Genomic DNA, 22197 nt, shown 5'->3' with positions numbered 1-22197 from the left:
TCCTGTCAAGCGGGAAGAGGGCAAGAGTGCTGGCAGGTTTCCAAGCCAACATCACAAGGCGGAGGGTGACGACGTGAGAGAGTGAGACAGCCACCGGGTGGATGTAGTGGTGACCGGCCTGCTTGGACGGACGACGACGAGCGTGTTGTGAGAACGGGTGCCGAGGTGGTGGACAAACTGGTTGTTTGCCAGTTGTATGACAGTCGTAGACCCGTACGCACGCAATCGCTCGTGTTGTTTTGCTAGAGAGAGTGTTGATCGAAGTTGACGAGATCGCATCGCCTGCTCGGTTTGTTTTTGGTGTAGTGTTGTGACTTCCAGATGTGCACTACCGACGCGAACGTGGTCTTGCTCGTCGCGACACGTGTGTGACGTTGAGGAATAGAGTGTCTTGTGTGATTTGGGATTGTGATAGCTGGAGAAGTTGAGGAAGCTAGTGACACAGATATTAAGAATACTAATTGGATACCAAGTGTGAGAGTGCGTGAAAGCCCGGGTTTGCTAATGCCAGGAAGCGTTTAGTGGCAGCACACCTACCAGCACTTCCGGCTATATGCTAAAATCTTCAGGAATGACTGTAACTCCGATTCGAATGGCGATGACCAGCCCGACGGTTCCGATGCAACAGAAGAGCGCCTCCCGGATCAGCAACTTCAGCGTAGCGTCCCTGCTGGCGGACACCCGGCCAAAGACACCGCTGTCGGTGGCCGGCGTGACCGAAGTCCTGCTCCCTGCGAACCTGTCCCACGCGAGTAGTTCGCCGCGGTCAGCGCACGACAGTAGCTCCATCAAAAATGACCTGGACCGGTCCGACACCCCGCACAGCTTGCTCGAGTCGGACGACTACGACTCGAACCAGGAGGACTCCATCGTGGACATTGAGGATATCAACAACGACAACAGCAGCAGTAGTCCGCACCACCGGGGAGACGGCAGCATCGGTGACAGCAAAGGCTCGCCCGGACTCCTGCAGCAATCGGCGGCCCTGGCGGCCGCTGGACACGTTCCTATCCGGCCGACCCCCTTCAGTGCGCTGGCCGCGGCCGCCGCAGCGTGGGGAGGCATGAGCGGCGGCGGCATGCCCTGGCCCGGGGCTGCCCGCCAGATGAACCCCTTCGGACCGCCCGGTCTGTTCCCCGGACAGGGTTTCGGACCGGGACAACTCGGTGGAGGTGAGTGTCTTTGCTAAGTTGCTAGAGTAAGAACACAGAAGTTGAAAAACGAGACTAGTCGAGGGTTTAAGATCTTAAGTCGCCTATTTTGTCTTTTCATGTTGGCTGAAACGTCAGATTTCGATCATCAAACGTCTTCACTGTACGTTTTTTGGACGTTTTGGTTCATTTGGTAAACTCAGTCGCCTTGCCAGTTTTGTTTTGAAAACAAACGTCAGATAGTCAGCCTTAGTCGCCTTAATCGTTAATGTTTGATCCAAAATATAGGTTTGACAACCTCAGTCGCCTTGTTTGTTTTTGGTTAGTGCCAAAATGATCTTGAGTCGTCTTAAATGTTATTGTTTTGGTTCCACAAAAAAATCGAAATTTCACCACTTGAACTTCAACCAGCGCAGTTATTTTGCGCCCGCCAAGTTCGTTGACTGCCCAGTCCTCACCCAGGTCAATTAGATTCTAATTTCGCCTAGTCGCGCGTGAACTAGCTCGCGCTGGCGCTCAAATTTGTGTATTAATTAGTGTCGGCCTAAGCCTGAAATGTCATACGCAGCTGGATCACACCCGGCCTACTAGACGCCGCCGCGACCGGCTAGCCTTAATTAGCTGGAACTGGCTAATGTCTTCATTTCGGAGCGGGGGCCAAAATGGCGAATGATCCCGGGCCGGAATGACTATTGAGCGTTTCTTCGGGTAACCAAACTGTAACTAATTACCGACACCGCTGTTTCGGAGAGTCCACCAACCCGGGTAGTGGCGGTTAATTAAATTAGAGAATTTAGAGTGTAAAATTATGCTAATAGTAGTGGGTTTTCGATTTCGTTGAGGCGCGCTCAGGGGGAGAGAAATTTATCGCCTTCATTTGGGTGTTTTTGTTTTCTGGAGGGCCATTTTTTAATGTTGTTAGTTTCTCGCGGCCAACGGACACTTCCTGCTGGGAATCGATTAGAAAATTTGGGTTTTGAGACGAAAGAGGCAAATTGCTGACCGTCAACGAGCGTGACTCTGGTGGGGTTAACTGAACAGTTGGATCCCTTTTATCGACCTGTCGAGTCGAAAATAGGTTCCCTAGTTTGTTTGACTGATTGACAAAAGACAGTTGACAGAACACTTCTCACTAATCTACTTACGGTTGCTGGATCTCTCGACGGTGCTGGCACGCTGGAAACCACTTCAAATTTGACAATGCACTGCACATGTGTACTTCGATATTGAAGTCCGTAATAGAGATCACCAAATTCACACTTTTACTTACCCCAATTTGAATCTTCGAAAAATGTCAACTTATGGTACATTGAAGTCCGTGATAGGGAATCGAAGGCGGATTCATTCACAAACTTTTCACTTTTGAAGGTTTCAAGGTACTCACCGCTAATGACCACACCAATGCCACTCGTACATCTCTATTAACGCCTGACGGAATCATTGCTTCTAGCTTTAGTACCGCTCCAAGTAAGGCAATTACCTCCTTTATCCCCCTCATAACACTAGACACAAATCTCAATGGCTACCGTACACGTCATTCACCAATACTCGTCAAAGGCAACTCATGAATGGAGCCACCGTCGAAACTAATTACAAGTTAATTAAGCCACTCTAAATTCATAAAACCCAACTCTTGGCTCCATAAAAGAGCTCTCCTCTACCTTACCGACGCTGCGCAGCAGCTCCCATCCAACCGCGCTTTCCCACACTCTGGTTTAGTTCGAAGAACTGCGTCTCGAAACGCAGAGGAAGCTACCTGTTCGGGCCTTGTCTCATCTCGTCGAGATAAAACCCATGTATCTAAAATCTATTAATTAGCGTTCTTATCTCTGCTCTGTGTCCCTCAGCGAAACTCCAAACGAGCGAGAATCTCAACGAAAAAAAGAAACATGTCAATTTTTAGAATTCCTGTCCTCCTTCTCCGGGCCTTCGCACCGCTCAAACTGGACTCGCAACCAATTAATTACGGTGTGTGATCGATATAAATTCGGGGATTCTGGGAACCGGGTGGAAGTCCTGGGCTCATTCTTTGAAGACATTTCTTTCCCAAAACCTGGTTGACTGTTTGTTGATGTTTTTGTGTCGTTTTTTGTTCGCTGCCGTCGGATCCTGGGCTTTTGGGGTCGGTGCCGACTCCGGCTCGGACCTGCAGCAATTAATTTGAATGTTATTTATAACAGTTTCGGGCCTTTTCATTGTGGGGTTCTTTTTGTTGTTGTGGTCGGTGGGCTCCTCAATGGACGGCGCTGAATGAGTTACGAGGCCACTTAACCGTTTGTCATCCCGTACTTTTGAGTGACTACCATGATTTATACGATTATGAGTTGCTGGAGGAAAGGGACATGCTTTCCAGCGCCCTCGAGGAGCTGATTTGTGGAAGCCACCACATGTGGCATCTGGTCGCTCGAATATGGAGCGTGTAATTATTTTCAGACCACGACGACGATGAAGAGCTGTTGTCTTCAATTAGTCCGTCAAAGTGGCTTTTATTGGATACTTCCTGACGGGTTTTGAGATTGTTTTTTTGTTTCGGGACTTCTCGCTTTGGTGGTTGCGTTGTAGAATCCTGCACGCATGTGTGATTTTGTCGAAATTCTTGGGAACAGAATGGGTTGAGCTGGTTTGGATTTGGACGGGCTTGAAACCGATACCGACAGCTAGGTTGTTGTTTCGGTGGAATTTGCTAACGACGGTGACGCAAGCGGTGACACTTTGGGCACAGCTGAGAATTGTTGTGCAACATTGCTCATTTTGAAATTGCCACGGAATGCGTGAAAATAACAAAATTGAGCATTTTTTTGGCAAAGACGAATATACTAACGTGTGTAGTATATTCGTCTATGCTTAAATGTTTGACAGTTGACAGATTGACAGAACACTTACTCACTATTCACTTGCACTTGTTTTACACACTTCACTGTACTTACCTTATTTATCAAAATTTTACTTACTTTACCATTGGTATCACATAGTTGGAGTCCGCAATTGAGAACAAAACTTACCTTTTTTCATTTTTCTGATCAATTCTAGTCCTCAATTCTTCGAGGTACCTCAAAGTTGACGTCCGTAATCGAGAAACGCAAATCTCCGAACATTTTCGTAAATCACTCAACCAATTCGTGTCAAACTTGTGTCGAACAGATTCCGTTTCCGTTCGGTGCGCAACAAACAACCCGAACATCCATTCAAAAACTTTTCAATCCGCAATCGATAGAATTTGTTCTCGGAATTCTTCGAACGCCCTATGCCCTCTCTCGCGAGCATCTCGCGCCGGGATTTGCATTTCAAATCGGCGCAGAAATGAAATCGTTACAACTTTTCGTCGAACAATAGTTTCCGACGTTTCCTCTCCCCCTCTTTCCTTGCTTCCTGAGGGAGGACAAAGTTCAAATTTGCAATCTCAATCGATTTTCGGCGAGGCGATGTTCGACCCGGGCACGGGTACAATAAAATCATAAACTATTGCCGGTTTTGCTTTATTGTCGCAGTTTTGAGCGCGCGAGGGAAAAGACAATAACGCAGTAAATTATCTTTGTCCTGTCCCCTGCGAAGATCCTTCCCAGGTTGAGGGTTCAGTTCAGCGTGCGTGTGGAGACTAATGATAATGTTAAGTTATTCCCGGCTGCATAAATGTTTGCGAGCGGCTCGACTCGACGACGATTTGTCGGGATGGAATTCCAGCTTGACACGATACACTCCGGAGGACGCCATTTTGGAAACAGGTGGCGCGCGGGTTGAATTAGTGGTTGTGTTATTTTTCGGGGCGGGAAAATGGCTTAATTAAGGTTGGCCTGGCCTGGTCTCGCACGCCATCCGAAGAAAATGGCTTAATTTTGGGCAGCGTGAGGATCGTAAATAACTTCTGAGCGAGGGGGAGGTGAGGAATTTTGACGCTCATGGTATTAATAATTAATATTTTTTCTTCCTCGGGAAAGGAATCCTGACCGGGGTGGGTTACTGGCACTCATTAGCCTGTCCGCAGGGCGCGCGCTTCGATTTCGTTCGTCCCAACTGACGGGAGCGCCGGGCATTCAAACCAATTAATCAAAGTCATTCTCCAACTGGTGGGGAGGGGTGCCGCGAACGCGGCTCTACACGATTTTGCACGATCAATTACGGTTGCTAATTAATGTTAAAAGGCACAGAGAGATTAATTAATTTAGATCTTCTGCTGCTGCGCAACAGCGCAGGCTCATTTTCCGACTTTCGGGGCCAGTGTATTGTAAAAATTTATAATTAATTGACTGAGAGGTCCGTGCAGAAAAAAGGGCGCCCCGAAAGTTTGCTAATTATACTGATGTAGTTTTAAAAGCAGCTACAACTTGAGTCGAAAAAAACCTCAGCACTGAACTTACAAATTTTTAAGGGGTTATTGTTTGAAGTGAGGGCGCGCTCTCGTCGAGAGCTCATTGACATTTCAAATCACAAAAAAAGAGGTACAACAAACAACATGGATGGAACACGGGCAGCAACAAAACCGGTGGAAAACTCGATTTAACGGCTCTGTTAACCGTGTTGGGGCGAGGGGAGGTCACACGGGGGAACACTAATGGCGGACGCATATAAATTGATCAATTTGTGGCTTGCGGGTTTTTCGGTGAGGTTGTTGAATTCGTTTACCGGTTTGGAACCGTTTCCGGGGGGCTTGAACCAGTTGAACGGACAGCTAGCCTAATTTTTTTAGTTGTTTTGAATTGAAATTGACGCCAAAAAAACATTATCAGAAAAAAATGGACATGACCCGTTTAAGATAACATTTAATTTTGACAGTAAATTGACAGTTGACAGAATTGATACTTACCAGTGAAATCACCACTTGCTCTCCAAAACATTTCAAACACTCACTTACCTACTTTATTCACTGTTTAGATATTCATTTTTCATTCATGTACCTGTTGACATCCGTAATAGGGAACACTTCACTTGCACTTAGAATCATTGGTTACTCACTCACTTACCTGCGATTTATTTTCAAAGCACTTCAAAATTAGTTACACTCTAACATAGGTATCGCAATGTTGACGTCCGTAATAGAGAAGACATTTCTAAAAAAAATCGAACATGAATCCTTTCGGATAAAACTTCACTTGACAGTTGACAGATTGACAGACGTGGTACTTACCAGTAAAATCACAACTTACTCTCCAAAACACTTCAAATACTCACTTACCTGCTTTATACACGGTTTGGGCTACATCTACTACACCTACTCGCTTGATGTCGACGTCCGTAATAGGGAACACTTCACTTGCACCCAGCCTTTTTGGTCACACACTCACTTACCTGCGATTTACTTTCAATACACTTCAAATGTTTGTTGCATTCCAACATAGGCATCTTGATGATGACGTCCGTAATTGAGAATGCATTTCTACTCAATGCGGTTTGAGAGTTTGAACCTAAAATCTAACGTCTGTACTCAAGGTTTATTTTTTCCAATGTTATATTTTGGATGTAGAACTACTCCTGTCAGTAACGTTTGACGTAGGACTACCTTCCATGTGACAACTCCAGCATCACATTATCGTACTAATCGACTTCTGTTCACAACAACTTCCTCTTTTCACTACTTGTTCCATGTTTTATGTTGTTCTTGCAACACACAAACGGAGCACGCGAAACCAACAGAACAAATAAAGCCATAAAATCCAAAGAGTTCCACGTGATCCCGAGCGACTAGAAATTAATATTAATTTCCACTAATTATAATAAATAATAAAAAAAGGAAATAACCGACCACTCGCGGGGGCGCACGTACGCCTCTGTACGCTGCTCAGAGACGTTGCGTGTCGGGACGCCATTACCGGTGCAAATTTTTCTCTCCCTGTCGGGCCAGACTGGTTGGCTACCCCGAAGCTTCGCGGAGCAGGAGGGGAAGTGATTTAAAATTATTATTACATTAATTTGATACTTGTTTATAATAAAAGAAAACATGGAAAAATATTGTTGTTAATTTATTTGTTATTGTAATTTTTAAGTAGGCACTTTACTTAAGCCGTTGCCTCTCTCATTCTCCCGTTTTCTCCACGGAAACGGGAAGAAGTCGGTCATTCACGATCCGAGGTTAATTTGTTGCGTCGTTTTTGGCCGCCACCGCCGTTCGTTTCGTGTGTCGAGAAATTCGGTAGTAGATTCGGACTGGCGATAGCACACACTCACACACGCTGTGACAGTTGTTTTAGCTTCTTCGCTTTTTCGCGAATCTGGGGATGGCAGATCTTTTAATTGGCAACCGAGATTTTCGAGATAAGCGCGGTCTGGCCAAGTGGAGCGGGTTTGGAATCTCGGCGGCAGAATGCAAACAGCTGTCCGGCTTTTTGGGGAGCTTGAAGGTATGCGGTGTGACAGTTGACAGAGTCTTCGAGTGACAGTTGGCAGTTCTGGCGGGTTTTGGATTTATTGGGATTATGTTTGGTTCGGGGAAAGCTGAGGTGGCATTTTTTAGTTTTGGAAGATGTTTTGTTCTGTGGGTAATTCTCCGCCAACTCACACAGCAGTTGCCCCGACCCCTCTTCGATTTGCGTGAAACTTTGTCCTAAGGGGTAACTTTTGTCCCTGATCACGAAACCGAGGTCCGTTTTTTGATATCTCGTGACGGAGGGGCGGTACGACCCCTTCCATTTTGCACATGCGAAAAAGAGGCGTTTTCAATAATTTGCAGCCTGAAACGGTGATGAGATAGAAATTTGGTGTCAAAGGGACTTTTATGTAAAATTAGACGCCCGATTTGATGGCGTAATCAGAATTCGAAAAAACGTATTTTCATCGAAAAAACACTAAAAAGTTTAAAAATTCTCCCATTTTCCGTTACGACTGTAAAAATTTTGGAACATGTCATTTTATGGGAAATTTAATGTACTTTCGAATCTACATTGTCCCAGAAGGGTCATTTTTCATTTAGAACAAAATTTTTCATTTAAAATTTCGTGTTTTTCTAACTTTGCAGGGTTATTTTTTAGAGTGTAACAATGTTCTACAAAGTTGTAGAGCAGACAATTACAAAAATTTTGATATATATACATAAGGGGTTTGCTTATAAACATCACAAGTTATCACGATTTTACGAAAAAAAGTTTTAAAAAAGTTGGTCGTCATCGATCATGGCCGTTCATGGTCACCCGCGACAGACACGGACGACGAAACAAAGAGAAACGCAAAAAGTAACTTTTTCAAAACTTTTTTTCGTAAAATCGCGATAACTTGTGATGTTTATGAGCAAACCCCTAATGTCTATATATCAAAATTTTTGTAATTGTCTGCTCTACAACTTTGTAGAACATTGTTACACTCTAAAAAATAACCCTGCAAAGTTAGAAAAAACACGAAATTTTAAAATGAAAAATTTTGTTCTAAATGAAAAAATGACCCTTCTGGGACAATGTAGATTCGAAAAGTACATTAAATTTCCATAAAATGACATGTTCCAAAATTTTTTACAGTCGAGTAACGGAAAATGGGAGAATTTTTAAAACTTTTATTGTTTTTTTCGATGAAAAATACGTTTTTTCGGAATTCTGAGTACGTCATCAAATCGGGCGTCTAATTTTACATAAAAGTCCCTTTGATGCCAAATTTCTATCTCATCACCGTTTCAGGCTGCAAATTATTGAAAACACCTCTTTTTTCGCATGTTCAAAAATGGAAGGGGTCGTACCGCCCCTCCGTCACGAGATATCAAAAAACGGACCTCGGATTCGTGATCAGGGACAAAAGTTACCCCTTAGGACAAAGTTTCACGCAAATCGAAGAGGGGTCGGGGCAACTTTTCCCGATTTCGTGTGAGTTGGTAGAGAATTACCCCTGTAAGATACCAGATTTTAGTTTGACTTAAACTCTAAAAGTTTGACAGATTGACAGATGGACAGTTGCTACTTACCAATTTTGTTTGGAACCCTGGAATCAATTGAAATTGATTGGGTATAATAGTTTTGAAGTCCGTAGTTGAGATCAAATTCGAATTGTCAATTTGATATGACGTAGGACTACACTAAAACCACTTGAATTTTAAAACTTCAACAGAGCCATTATTCTCAACGTCCCAAAAATCTCAGAATATCCCGTCGAGAAGACTGATTGCCACTCAGCAGCTCGCTACTTCTGCACCACCGAGTGACAATTAATTAAAAATGCACCAAATGTAGCGCTGAATGAGCCACGCTTGCGACCGTTTTGCTCGATTTTACCCCGCGTCAAATTGTGCGGGCTGGCAAATAAATTCGGCCTGCTACGGTGTGACATCTTCTGGCACTGCAGCCAAGATGATGTGGTCGCAAGGTGGCTGCAAATGGAGCCGTTAATTTATATATCTTTTATTTAACGGTGCATTTCACCCCGAGAGCTGGCTGCAGCATTCCGGGAACTTGGCTGAAAATTAATTTTCGCGGATCTAGGAGCAAACAAAAGAAGCCAGAAGCGATTCACGGTCGTAAAGTTTTGGGACCAGTTTTGGGTTCGGTGGCGTCACTGTGTTTGGAATTACAAAACTAGCATTTACGTGATAAGGATCTAATCGCGCCTCCACGCGATTGTCGAGGGGGGAGAATTATTAATAAACGAAAACGGGAAAAAAGGAGAAATATAAGTGCCGACTTCGGAACCCCGCACCCGAATCGGCAATTAATTCAGGTTAAATGAAATATTTATATTTTATATTTCTCGCTACCGACCGGCTCGAGCTCGGTGGAAAGCCGCAGGCTTTTATTCAATTTCTGGTACTAATTAATTCCATGATGACGGTATCATGTCGTAAGATCTCGAGCCGGTAATTTCGGCCACCGAACGGAGCAGCAGCAGAAGTAAACGCGATGATTAACACACACACTGGGGCCAAACAAAAGTGTAAATAATAACCAAAGGCTAAACACTCTGACATGGGTTCGGGCCCGAAAGTGGCACCTCGAGTCCATCGGAAGTTTCAATTTAGGACGGCTGGCCGCGGACCAACGTATAAATTGAGCTATAAAAATTAATTGCATTATTGCCCGATCATAACTCTGTCGCTGTCGTCACCGGGAGTAAATTTGCGGGGGTTTTACGGGCAGCACCACCCTGATTGGATAATTTTCAATTGGCGTGATTGTTCTGCGAAACGTGGAAGGGGGGCTTCCGTTTGGATACCCACCCCCTTTTGCGGTCGTTTGTGCTTGACGGGGGGGTCGAGCACAACGCTGACCAGGGAGGGTTTGACAGTTGACAGATTGACAGATTCACTAGATTTCACTTCACTAGTATTCACTTTTAGTTACACTTTTATTGTACTTACCGATGATCTGGAACATTGTACTTACTTTTTGATGCAAATCTGTACTAAGTTGTACTTCGGGATATCAATCTTGAAGTCCGTAATAGAGATGAGTTTACTTAAGAACATCATGTTATGAACAGTCAGTCTTCAGTATGCCAGATATGAAGTCCGTATTCGAGATGCGTTGAAATCGTGACATCCCTACCCAATGTCAATACACTCTTAACAAGAGGCACACACTGCTGTTCCGCACCCTCCTCTCGTTGACCGGAACTAAAATTTAAATAAATTAATAATAATCATCACCGGACCAACAAACCAACCAGACACCACCGGCAGAGTTGAGTGACACAGCGAGTGTAAATTAACTTCAATTACGTGTCTGCCCGTTCGTCACACAGGAAGAAATTACTTTCCGTTAGATTCGACCCGGGGGTGACACTGTCCCTCTTGCGTCCCCAACCCTTGTGTAGCCCCTCGTAAAATTTGCGTGTTTATCGCTAATTTCGATAATAAATTTTAATTGGCAGATAACTCGCCGCCGCCTACTTCGCCTTCTTCGCTCCCAGCTCCATTAATTGGTGGCATAAATATTCATTTCAAATTTGCAAAGCCGTGTGTCGCCAGTGGTGGTAGCAAATATTTCGCCACAACCAGATAATTTGCCTAACCCCGAAAGCGCGTTATATTAAATCTTATCACGCTAATGAAGTGATAATGAGGGAGTCGTCGAAGACGACCAATTTGGTCCTTTTGCCGGCGAACCAAAGTTGTCCAGGACCTAATTACGCGCTTATAAATTATATTAAGCCATTAAAATGCTTTATCACAGGTGTAATTGATTTAATTAGTCCATTAGCTTGAGCTGCGGCTGCTTCGCAGCTTTTTTGCCTCATGCCGCCTTTTTGTTGTGTTGCGGTTAAAACATGTGAACCAACGAGCTCGGCTGGTTTTGCCGCGCGCAAAACAAAACACAAAAGCTCCAAAAAATATCGGCTAATTAGTGGGAATGTTTAGCGCAAACAAATTGGCCGGGGAGGAAGGGGACGAGCGAAGGTCGTCATCGGTGGAAAAAAAATGGTGATCGCAGCGATCGACTCGATTTGGAGATGATCGTGTTGCTTAGCGACTTGACAGATTGACAGAACTACTTACCAAGTTTTAGTTCAAGTTACATCACTGCTCAAAAACACTTTTCACTGACTTGCCTGCAAACACTCTTCACTTCACTGACTTACCTGCAATCACTTCATTTCACTACACTTCAAGTTGTAAAGACTTGTTTCAGGTGGTACATTGATGTTGACGTCCGTAAAAGAGAAGCTGATTTTTCCTACTGGTGAGAAGAAAATGTCTTTTCAAGAGTTAGTTAATGTTGAAGTCCGTAATAGTGATGATTATTTGAGCAATACTTAATAATGCTTCGTTCGTTTTTAAAGTAAAAAATACTATTTTCACGAAAGTCAGTAATTTTGGTCACCCCGTTTTCCGTCAACCCGGAAGCGAACGGCTTAATTAGTCCACAAAAATTTAATTACACACCTTTTTTCGTCCTTTATCGCGCCGTGCGGCGCTGCCAGCCAGGACGCAGCTGTTCCTCCGAACGACCAGATTGTCACCTCCGATAAGGCGGCAGGACGGACGGAAAAGGGTGCTGCAGGCGGCATTTGTTTTTGCTTATTTATGAGTTCCGATTCCTTGAATTGCATCAATATATAAATAGTGGGCCCATGAAAAAGGGTTAATTTTGTGATAACCTCGTAAAAATAAACCCAGAGAACCACAGAGGAGGCGCTTATGTGTACTTCCAGAAGCCGTAAAAGGTCTTTACCGCAGTTTTGTTTTCCGTTTTTTACTGTCTAGGTTGGAAATTTATTGGATCACAAAAGAGCCTCCATCCCGCTTGGGTAGGGATAATTACCAAGCTTGTGAGAGGAAGCTTTTATCGTTTCATCCCATCGAGGGTCCTTGCCGAGGGTTGCTCGTTTATCGATTCGTCGAAGGCTGCACCAACACCGAGACAATTGGCGCAGGCGCAGGCGCACTCAGCGCCGCCGAAACCGGCCCTCACCTCTACAAGGATGATGACGGCGCGAGATGACGAGTGAAGTCCCGAATCGCTCGCTAATTTAACGGCGTGACCCCCATTTAGCGCGCGGTACCCATTTCAATTAGATTCAAATTAAAATGAGCCACATTCACCGCACTGAATCACTCTGGTTGAGACGACTTCAAAGTTTTCGACGACGGTATCGATTTCGGGGTCGAGGGCACCGCGGCGGATGCGCTGTGGGGAGTGGCTAGAATTTCACATATTTGGCAGCAGACAAAAGCGCTACAAGCCGCAGTCTGTGGCATTCCGATTTCTGTTCGAGAAGCTGCTATTTTCGACGACGACATCAAACGAACACGATCGGACGGAATTTGCAAACCGCGCGCTGCCGTCGAAATTCCATTCACACAGTCTCGGCGGATCTCGCCGCAAAACGTGGCCATTTGTCAGCTTTGGCGCGGCGAAGCGCGAAATTTATCACGCGTAATCGCTGCGCGAAACAACAAGCTCCGCGCTTTATTTGATTGCACTTAATGAATTGGTCCCCTACTGGAATTGCCGTTGAAACGAGCTCCAGTTTGCGCTGCAATCACGGCGTCGTGATTGACGGAGCTCGTTCCGGGCGTGAGCGGTTGCTGGAAATTCATCGCGGGGATGAACTTACAGGCTTGACAGATTGACAGTTGACAGATCTACTTACCAAGTTTTCGTATATCACAGCAAACACACTGACTTACCTGCAACCACATTGATTTCACTACACTTCAAAATTCACAACCTTGTTTCAGTTGGTATATCAATGTTGACGTCCGTAATAGAGAAGCGGATTCGAACAACTTTTTTCAAACTTTGAAAAAATCTTCAGGTACGTTAACGTTAAAGTCCGTAATAGAGGTGTCGTTCGAACCAGGTGTTCCACAAACCAGCACTACTCGCGTTCAATTAGCACCGGCTGCAACGATTCTCTCGCGTACAAAAAGCAAGATTTTCCGCCACATGCAAATCGATCGGCGTGAAGGCGTTTGTGTGTCTGATTGAATTCGCACACACACACACATATTTGCATAGCACAGTCTGCCATCGGCAGAGGGTACAAATTACCCGCTCCTCGCCGAAGCTTCCGCTCCGCTCCGAATCTCGTTCCAGCCGTTGAAAACAGCTATAAAATTAATTTATTAAACTGCAATTTACACGTTCTGTGTGTGGTGCGGTACCTGCAGCGCGAAGGGACGCTCCTTTGTTGTGTCCAAGCCGGTTTTATGGCAAAAGTGAAAATTATCTAGCCAAACAGTTTGCGGCGGTCGCCATTGCAGCATGTATGTTCACTCGTATGGCTGCCGTTTGATGCAGCGCAGCGAGGGAGCCCACCTTTACTTGCTGCGTTCGCACCTCTCTGGAAACATGGTTGTAGCGCTGGGGTGGAGCTTTGGAAAAACTGGCGTGGCGCTTTTCACTGCTTTGACAGATTGACAGAATTTTGACAGAGTTGTGACAGATTTGGAAAAAACTTACCTGAAAATTTGCTGCTCCGGTTATACTTCACTGACTTACCTGCAATCACACTATTTCACTTCGAAATTTGCACTGACTTTGTATTAGGTGCCTTGATTGTGAAGTCCGTAACAGGGAAGCTCAAATCAAAATCGGACGAAAGCTTCTGTTAGTACCTCAATGTTGAAGTCCGTACTAGAGGTGACGATTTCTCACTTCAACCCTTCTCGCAACGGAAATGCAACCGCAGAGGAGCAAAAACCCCCCGGGCAAACCTGCGCGATAGTGTCGCCATCCAGTGACAGCAAACAAAAGGCGCGCAGCGCACACATATCTAAATGCAACAAATTAAATGCCGTCAATGGAATTTTGAAATGCACACAGCAATAAACTACTCGTGATACCAGAAACAACGAGAGGGTTGGACAGCAAAAATGCATGTCTAGCGGCAATAAAATGGTACTTTTCTTCGCGACTGGTTTCCCGAGAGTCGTTGTGCCATTTTTGGGCTTAAGGTCTCCCTCCTCGAATTTGCATTCGCCGTCGCGAGAAGATCCGTACCGGGGAGGAAAAAAACGAACAGCGATATGAATGTAATTAATTTTAATTGAGAAATGTTGGAACGTTCGGGACCGAAGGTGAGCGGGACGGCAAACAACTTAATGCTATCTCTATCGCTCGCGAGCACGCTCTCGGCGGGGTTACATCTGAATACAAATAGTTTTATCTGCGGTGAGCAAAATGCTATTTGCTCTTGAGGCTACGGGGAGCGGAGCCGGGAGGAGTCACTAAGCGAGGATGATTACTTAATTAAGCGCGATTTCAAAGGAGTGCTACCGGCTAAGCCTTGGCGTCAGAGACAGAGACGGAGCGGGAGAAACAATAAAACACAATTAATCACTGTGCTGGCAATAATTAATGCTTGAAGCAGAGGGGGGGAGATCGTGACTAGCCTCTTTGGCGCGCTGGACGACCATGGGGGGCTGAGAAGCGGTTGCTCTTTAAGTGATGTCAACTGGTAATCGATTCGTCGGTGCTGGTGACGCAACTTGGAAAACTCACAGAGAGATTAATCTTTACGCGAAAGAGTTTTTCCCCGAAACAACACGCAAACAGAACTGTCAAAACTGTCGAAATTCCTGCTCGTTAGGTCAGAAATAGCGCGCCACCACAACAAAACATGTCACATCGGTAAACAATCTATTCAATTAACGAAGCGGCTCTCCTCTGACACACCGCGATTGAGGTTATAATTTATTGTGTCACTTACTCGGCAGCATTCTTCAAAAGGTCTCCGTTCGAGTGCTCTCCACACACTCGAGCGCGCGTTTTCCTTTCAATTAACTCCCAAAGTGGCTCCCGACGACGAGCGCATCGAGAGGTGACTTGACAGTATCAATTTAAGCTAATAGTCTATTAGTAGCTGTTGTAGCTGAAGAGTCCCGGGAAGAACAACTCTCGAGGAGAATGTTGTTTGGAGAAAAGAGAATTAAAAATAAACATATCATTGACTGTGTGAGACGCGGCCGCCGCCGCGAGTTCCGGCCTTCTCCGTCTTCTTCAGCATACTTAACTAATGAGATGGAATAGCTGTGACGCGCGTTAAGCGGTTTGTTCCTTTTCGGGGAAATCGACGCGCGTAAATCATGGCTACCGCACAAAGTGGGTGGAAAATTTATTATGATTTTAAAGTTTGAGAGTTCATTAATTTCTCGCGAACAAAACCTAGAAACGACGTGTCACAACATTAACAACTTGGAAAAAGGAACATGCGACGAAATGCCGACGGTGGCGGCGGCGCACATGTTCTCGATGTTGGGATGGGAAATTCCTTGCGTGCGTGGTGAATTATGGCTGTTTTTAAGACACTGGAAAGCTGCGACGTTTAGCGTCGGCTCGGCTTTGACAGCGAGCTATTAAGAGTCATTATGCTCCGGCGACGGTTGTGATGGACAGTCGTCGCAGAAGTTGTGACTTTTGACAGCACAAGGTGATACCAATCATCGAGCTGTTGCAGTTTCAGTACAAAACTGCAGACAGCCGTGATTGGTATGCAACCAAGCTTCATAGAATCAGCTATGAAGGTTTGACAGAAGTTGACAGCACTGTTTCACTTTGCCACATTTTCACTTGCACTTCACACTTGTACTTACCCGTTTTGGAACACTTCGCTGCCATCATATTTCGTTGAAGGTACTTCAGTGTTGAAGTCCGTAATCGAAACGTCACTTTCACTTACCTGCATTGGCAATTCAATTTGATTCCTGTCTGAGGTACCTCGATATTGAAGTCCGTAATAGAGATGCTACTAGATAAAAAAAAACATTCTTTTTTCTTGGCTACCTCGACCTTGAAGTCCGTGATAGGGAACCATTTTGCTTCCAAAACTAAATAAAGCGAACAATCAACTAACCAATGCCCTCTTTCTCCCCCCTCTTCCAGACAATGAACCCCCGCGCATCAAGTGCAACCTGCGGAAGCACAAACCCAACCGGAAGCCACGGACCCCCTTCACCACCCAGCAGCTCCTCTCCCTGGAGAAGAAGTTCCGCGAGAAGCAGTACCTCAGCATAGCGGAGCGGGCCGAGTTCAGCTCGTCGCTGCGGCTCACCGAGACCCAGGTCAAGATCTGGTTCCAGAACCGCCGCGCCAAGGCGAAACGGCTCCAGGAGGCCGAGCTGGAAAAGATCAAGATGGCCGCCCTCGGGCGGGCACCCGGCGCCCAGCTCTACATGGGCTACTTCCATCCCAGCCTGATGGGCGGAGCGATGCATTTAGGGCATTAAAGCGGGGGGAACGCCAACACTGTGAATATTAGTCCCGTAAGGTTGTAAAAAGTATCTCAATACCAAATTTTTCGCGCGCCGAACACAGAGAGCCACAACTATTTATTACTACCCGATTCCGTTTTAAGACGAAGCCTCGACCGAAATCTAACAGTTTGTCCTCCAAAACCCGTAACCTCGAGCATCCCAAATTCGGAACAGAAAAAAAAACAATCTGTAAATAGCAGCTAATTTCGCAAAGGCACTTTAAGCAAGAACGAGTGTAAATATTTGTTCCAAAGTAGCTCGCGTGAGTGAGTGAGGGGTTATGACTTAATTGTTGGTGAGGACGAACGAACGAACGTTGTGTAAATATTAGGAATTTTGGGGGAGCGCGAAAGTGTTCTCGATCTTCTCACTCCTCCACACTCTGTAAATATAGTCAGGTAAGGGGCGCGGCGACGTCGGCGGCAGGAGGCAGGAAAAGTTCAATAATTGTGCAGAGGCAGAAGGTGAATAGCAAAGAATACATGCAGCAGTAATATTGTGTACGTCTTCTTAGATAAGGTTATATGATAATTAATAAACTATTGAAGCGAAGAGTAGCGTAAATCGTGGAAGGATAACGAGGGAGAGAGAGACAAACAGATTTTATCGAAGGAGTGTAAAGCACGAGAAGCAAGCAACAGCTGGAAAGATTTATGCAAAGATAGCTCTTGGAATCTCAATAAAAAGCGATTACATATTGAACAAATTGAACACAAACCGTTTTTTAATGATAGATAAGAAAGAAAAATGTCCCTGGTGTGCATGTTGGAGGATAATTTGCGAAAATTGTTCATAAACTGTATAACAAATGTCTTTATTACATATATGATTGTTGTTCTTTAACTGGCTTTGTCCCAAGCTTGAAATATAATTATGGTTTAGGACATTGCGAAACAATGTTTGAGTAATGTGGGCCGATGCTGTTTATAACACGATGAGGTACAGTATCGGAGGACATGCAAATACTCAGGTTTAATTTTGTATTAAAACAGGATTTATGTCTGTAGTTGTTTGTCTTATTTTGGATTTTCGAAAAATGTTAACGCTATTAAAGTAGATACCGTAAACCGGGGTGACTTTGATAGGATTTCAATTTGTTTTTAGAATATTTTCCAACAGGTATGGTTTTTATCAAGATTATCATTTTTAAAACATGTACTGGGGTAGGCCACACAAAGTCCATGCACTATTTCGGAAAAAATGTTTGTTCAATAATGTTTAGAAAAATAGTTACGTTAAAAATTCTTAGTTTTTATTCCGGGGTGACTTTGATAGTCATAGTTTTTCTTGTTAAAATCATATTTAAGATGTTCAAACTTTATTTGTACGCTAAATGTACCATCACTGAAGTAGCTGATATAGTTTTTAGATAAAAAAAATCAATGTTTATATTAAGTTAACTAAGTGTATAAGCTTTTTAGCAAAATACATATAAATTTTAGGTAAAATTGTTAAAAAGTCGGAATTTTGCCTGAAATTTGTTAAAACTAGTTTTGTTTGTAAAATTAACCATATATATTGCATTTTAAACTGAATTCGTAGCACGAATCAAAAGTTTTAGCATTTTACATGAAATTTGTTCAACTGAAATTGCCTATAAATTTGATGATTTTTTTTTAATTGCGTTTCAAAAACACATATTATTTATGATTTACAATTTTTTTTAACCTTCTCCTAGTGGAAAATTGTCCAAAAAATCCAAAAATGCAATCCGTTTTTCGATTAAAAATCATGTTCATTGAGAAAATCATGACACTTTGAGAAGTTTTAAATAATGACTTTCATCAACATTTTCTTAACTATAGTTAACTAACTTTTGAAACTGTCAACATTTTATGAAAAGTTCTTCTTGAGGTACTTTGAACACTTCTCTACCACGGTCAGTATGTTTCTTAACCATGCCTTACATATTTTAATTGTACTCTTCATTTTGCGGAAAAATCGCAAACCTATCAAAGTCACCCCGTTTTACGGTACCTAGGGTATTTTAACCATTAGTGGACCCCCTAGTAGAGCCGAAGCACATTTTTCAAAAATGTTCAATATTTTAAGCACTTTTTCATAACCCTTTGTACGAAACAATGAAAACTGAAGTCTTTTGAACAATTTTGACTATTTGTTTCATCAGTTTATTTGTCTTTGAGCAGAAAAATAGCCATTTGAAAAAAAAAAAAGTTTTTTGCCTGTTTTGGACCCCCTTTTCCAATAGTGGACCCGGGCCCATAATCCGATTGTGGACCCGGGTCCACTATAGGCAAACTGTTATTTTTAAACCAAATTTAACCGATATTTGATGTTTTGATGCATGGTGTGGGTCAAATGATAGATATAATGAATCAAAGATGGATTTGCTCACTTTTCATGGTAAAAAATATGTTTTGTTAACAAATTTGGCTTTAAACAACAACAAAAACCTAACAGACATTTAAACACATTTATTTCCGAAAAAGATCAGAGAAAACGTTTCAAAAACCACTGTAAACATAAAAATAATTTAAAAAAGTAATTTTGATGCACATTTTTTCATATTAATTACATAAATGGTTGACCGAAACTAAACAATAGATTTGTTTACAGTTGCTGATAAAACCACGCATGTTTATTAAAAAAATGTTTTGTTCTTGATTTATTATTATAAAATATCATTTCAAACTGCAATTATGATGCTTCAGTTAAGTTTAATTGACTATAGTTTTGATTAATTATAATTTTTACGGCTTCAGCATTTTTGGTACTTTTAACATGAAACAGCTATATTTATACTCACAATTGAAAAAAATATGCGTTTAGGTTGATAACAACAAGCATTTATTGTATGTTTAAGAAAAACTATTGCTTAAATACACAGTTTTCTTCATTTTTGAAGGTTTAATTAACAGGGGTCCACTTTTGGAAAAGTTTGGATTTTCGTTGTCCTATATTGGACCCCCCTAATTTTTGCTCGAAAATGAGCAGTTCATCGCTTTATTTTAGTAAAGATCCTTAAACTTACATTATTTCGACTTGCTGAAGTTAAATATTCAGTCTAAAAATGATTGGATAGTTAATTCAATCATTAAATATAAAAGCAGTTTTGTTGTGAAAATGCTAGTGGCCATGGCTGATTTCAGATGTCGAACTCAAAACACTTATTTTGGTGAAAAGGACAATTCAATATCAGTCAACATTGATTTAAATGATGCTGAACATGTCAAATAATAGATTTGTAGACAACAACACGCTTGAAATTGTGATTTTATTGAATTTTTCATCAAAAACCCTTCAGAGGGTCCATTATAGGGAAGGGGTCCACTAATGGATAACGTAGGGGAGAGTGGGGAGACTTGATCCCCTTTTTTTGTATCGCACATAACTCTGTCAATTTCTCACAAAACTATAAACTTTTTGCATGAGTTGAAAGCTTAAACATTCATCTATGTTTGGCTTATGAGGGTATTTCATCAGATTAACTCTTCGAATCATGCCAAGCGTTTTAAAAATATTTTAAACGGGCATTTTAAAAATGTTAGGGGTAACATGATCCCCTTTCAACATTCTGAAGAAATCTTAAGCAAAATGTTTCTTATTCACCCAAACTTTTAATTCTCTATAAGTTACAGCAATTTCACATAAAACCTGTACGTTTGTGTTCAAAATATAAAAAGTTTAGTATGTAAAATATTTAAAAACTTAAAATATTATTTTTTCGACCAAAATTAAGCATGTTAACAAAAGCTGGAAATTTTTGTTTAAAAAAATTTTGAAAAAAGGTACAAACTGCAGTAAGTTATGTACAACTATACTAAAGGAAACCATGTATGAAAACCCAGCCCAATTATTTAATCTTGAGGCAGATTCAAGTGACTGTAAAAATGCAGGGATCAAGTCTCCCTAAACTCACTTTTTAAACAATTGATTGTAAAAATAGTATGACGATAAATTTAACATCAAATGCGTAAGGGTTTTGGAGTTGATAAGTTTATCAAACAATTCATGTATGAAAAATATTTTTTTGAATAATTTTTGAGTGTTTACTATACATATCAAAACAAAGAAAAAAAGATCTCTTGGAAGTTTTTTGCAGCTCGTTTCAGAAAAATGTGTGTAACTCAATCTAAACATTTTTTAATTTTTTTCTGTGTTTTCTACAATGAGTTATAGTTAATTTCTCACAACTTTCTAGAACAAAGCTAATTGTTTTACCCACATGCTGACGAGATACAGGCTTGGGATCAAGTGTCCCCGGGGATCAAGTCTCCCCACTCTCCCCTACCCAATTTGTTTCGGCTGAATTTAAAAAGATTCTGAGAGATTTTGTGTTAAGTCCAAAGACTCATCAGTTGAGGAAGGATGTAAAAAAATGGATCAATTTTGCGGGTATTTCAGGGCATGATCCCCTAGGAGTACTGATCCCGAATCCCAAATATGAGCTTGATTGGAAGCGACTTTGAAGTTTAAATAGGTTTCAACCCGTAAAATCGGTACGTTTTGGTTTTAAGCAGTTTTGAGCCCTTTGATATTTTTTGCATTTTTCAAAAACCTCTCGAGATTGTAGTTCGTGTTGCAGGAAACAACTTTGCCGAAGAGTGCGCAAAATATTCGTCAACTATTAAGAACGTTTCAGAATTTATAACACCGCCGCTGAAAACATCAACTTTTTCTTCAATCTCTTCTGGCAGCACTTGCTGCTCCTGCAGACAAGATTGTAGTATTTGTAGCGATGCTCATGCAACCAAGCAAGCTGATGGTTGCCAGAAAAACTTGAAGTAGTCAGCAGTTTCTGCTTTTTTTGTTGTATTTTCATAAGCCTTTTTTCAAATTTTGTAACTTTTTGAAATGGTAACAACAAAATATGGTAACAGTTCATTTGAAAGCTTTAAACTTCTTCCTAAAAGTTAATATAAAAAAGTATTTAAAAATAGAATTATTGTTTGAATATACATTTTAACTGTGAGAAACTCTCTACCGTGAACTCTATGAAATTGCAGGATTTCAGAAGAAAAGATTGATTGAGGTATAGAGCAGTTTTTTTCTGTGCTCTACATTTTTGTGGAACGAAAACAAATTTTAATTTCAGGGACCACAGATTCGAAAAATGACATCAATCTTAAAACAAACAATTTAAATAAATTCTTTTGAGAACCCGTTTGACAGCTCAACGTGGTGGACGCGTTTTTCCTCTGTTGTTGCTGCGCGAAAAGTGCTTGTGGATGGAGGTGAAAGATTCCTCCACCCGAGCATGGGTAAATAACAAGGGAATTGCGTAATAATACCTTTCTCTGGTATCAATACCAAATTTTGGTATTCCTGGACCCTTTAAAATTTGTCTTAAGGATTATGCAAGAGCAAAATGTGGTATCATACCAATTTAAGGTATGGTTTTGATATTGCAAAATTGCAGAATTTGTCAATGATCGAACACCACATTTTGGTATTCTTTTGGTATTACAGTATTTTATCAAATTC

The 22197-nt window shown here is 42.3% G+C and overlaps 1 protein-coding gene across 1 annotated transcript; it reads left to right on the top strand.

Moving 5' to 3' along the window:
• Positions 1-477: 477 nt before the first annotated feature.
• LOC6035633 (muscle segmentation homeobox) lies at positions 478-17463 on the top strand. Its single transcript, XM_038249119.1, has 2 exons — positions 478-1172; positions 16382-17463. The coding sequence occupies exons 1-2, from the start codon at positions 554-556 to the stop codon at positions 16723-16725; spliced, it is 963 nt and encodes a 320-aa protein (XP_038105047.1). The 5' UTR covers positions 478-553; the 3' UTR covers positions 16726-17463.
• The last annotated feature ends 4734 nt before the right edge of the window (positions 17464-22197 follow it).

Source organism: Culex quinquefasciatus, chromosome 1, assembly GCF_015732765.1.
Source record: "Culex quinquefasciatus strain JHB chromosome 1, VPISU_Cqui_1.0_pri_paternal, whole genome shotgun sequence".
Lineage (NCBI taxonomy): Eukaryota > Metazoa > Arthropoda > Insecta > Diptera > Culicidae > Culex > Culex quinquefasciatus.
Note: the sequence above shows the minus strand (reverse complement) of the source record. Positions and strands in the feature narration are given on the sequence as shown.

Coding starts and splice junctions, on each gene's coding strand:
- LOC6035633 (XM_038249119.1), top strand. CDS start 554: ATGCTAAAATCTTCAGGAATGACTGTAACTCCGATTCGAATGGCGATG. Junction 1,173..16,381: donor ACCGGGACAACTCGGTGGAG/GTGAGTGTCTTT, acceptor CCCCTCTTCCAG/ACAATGAACCCCCGCGCATC.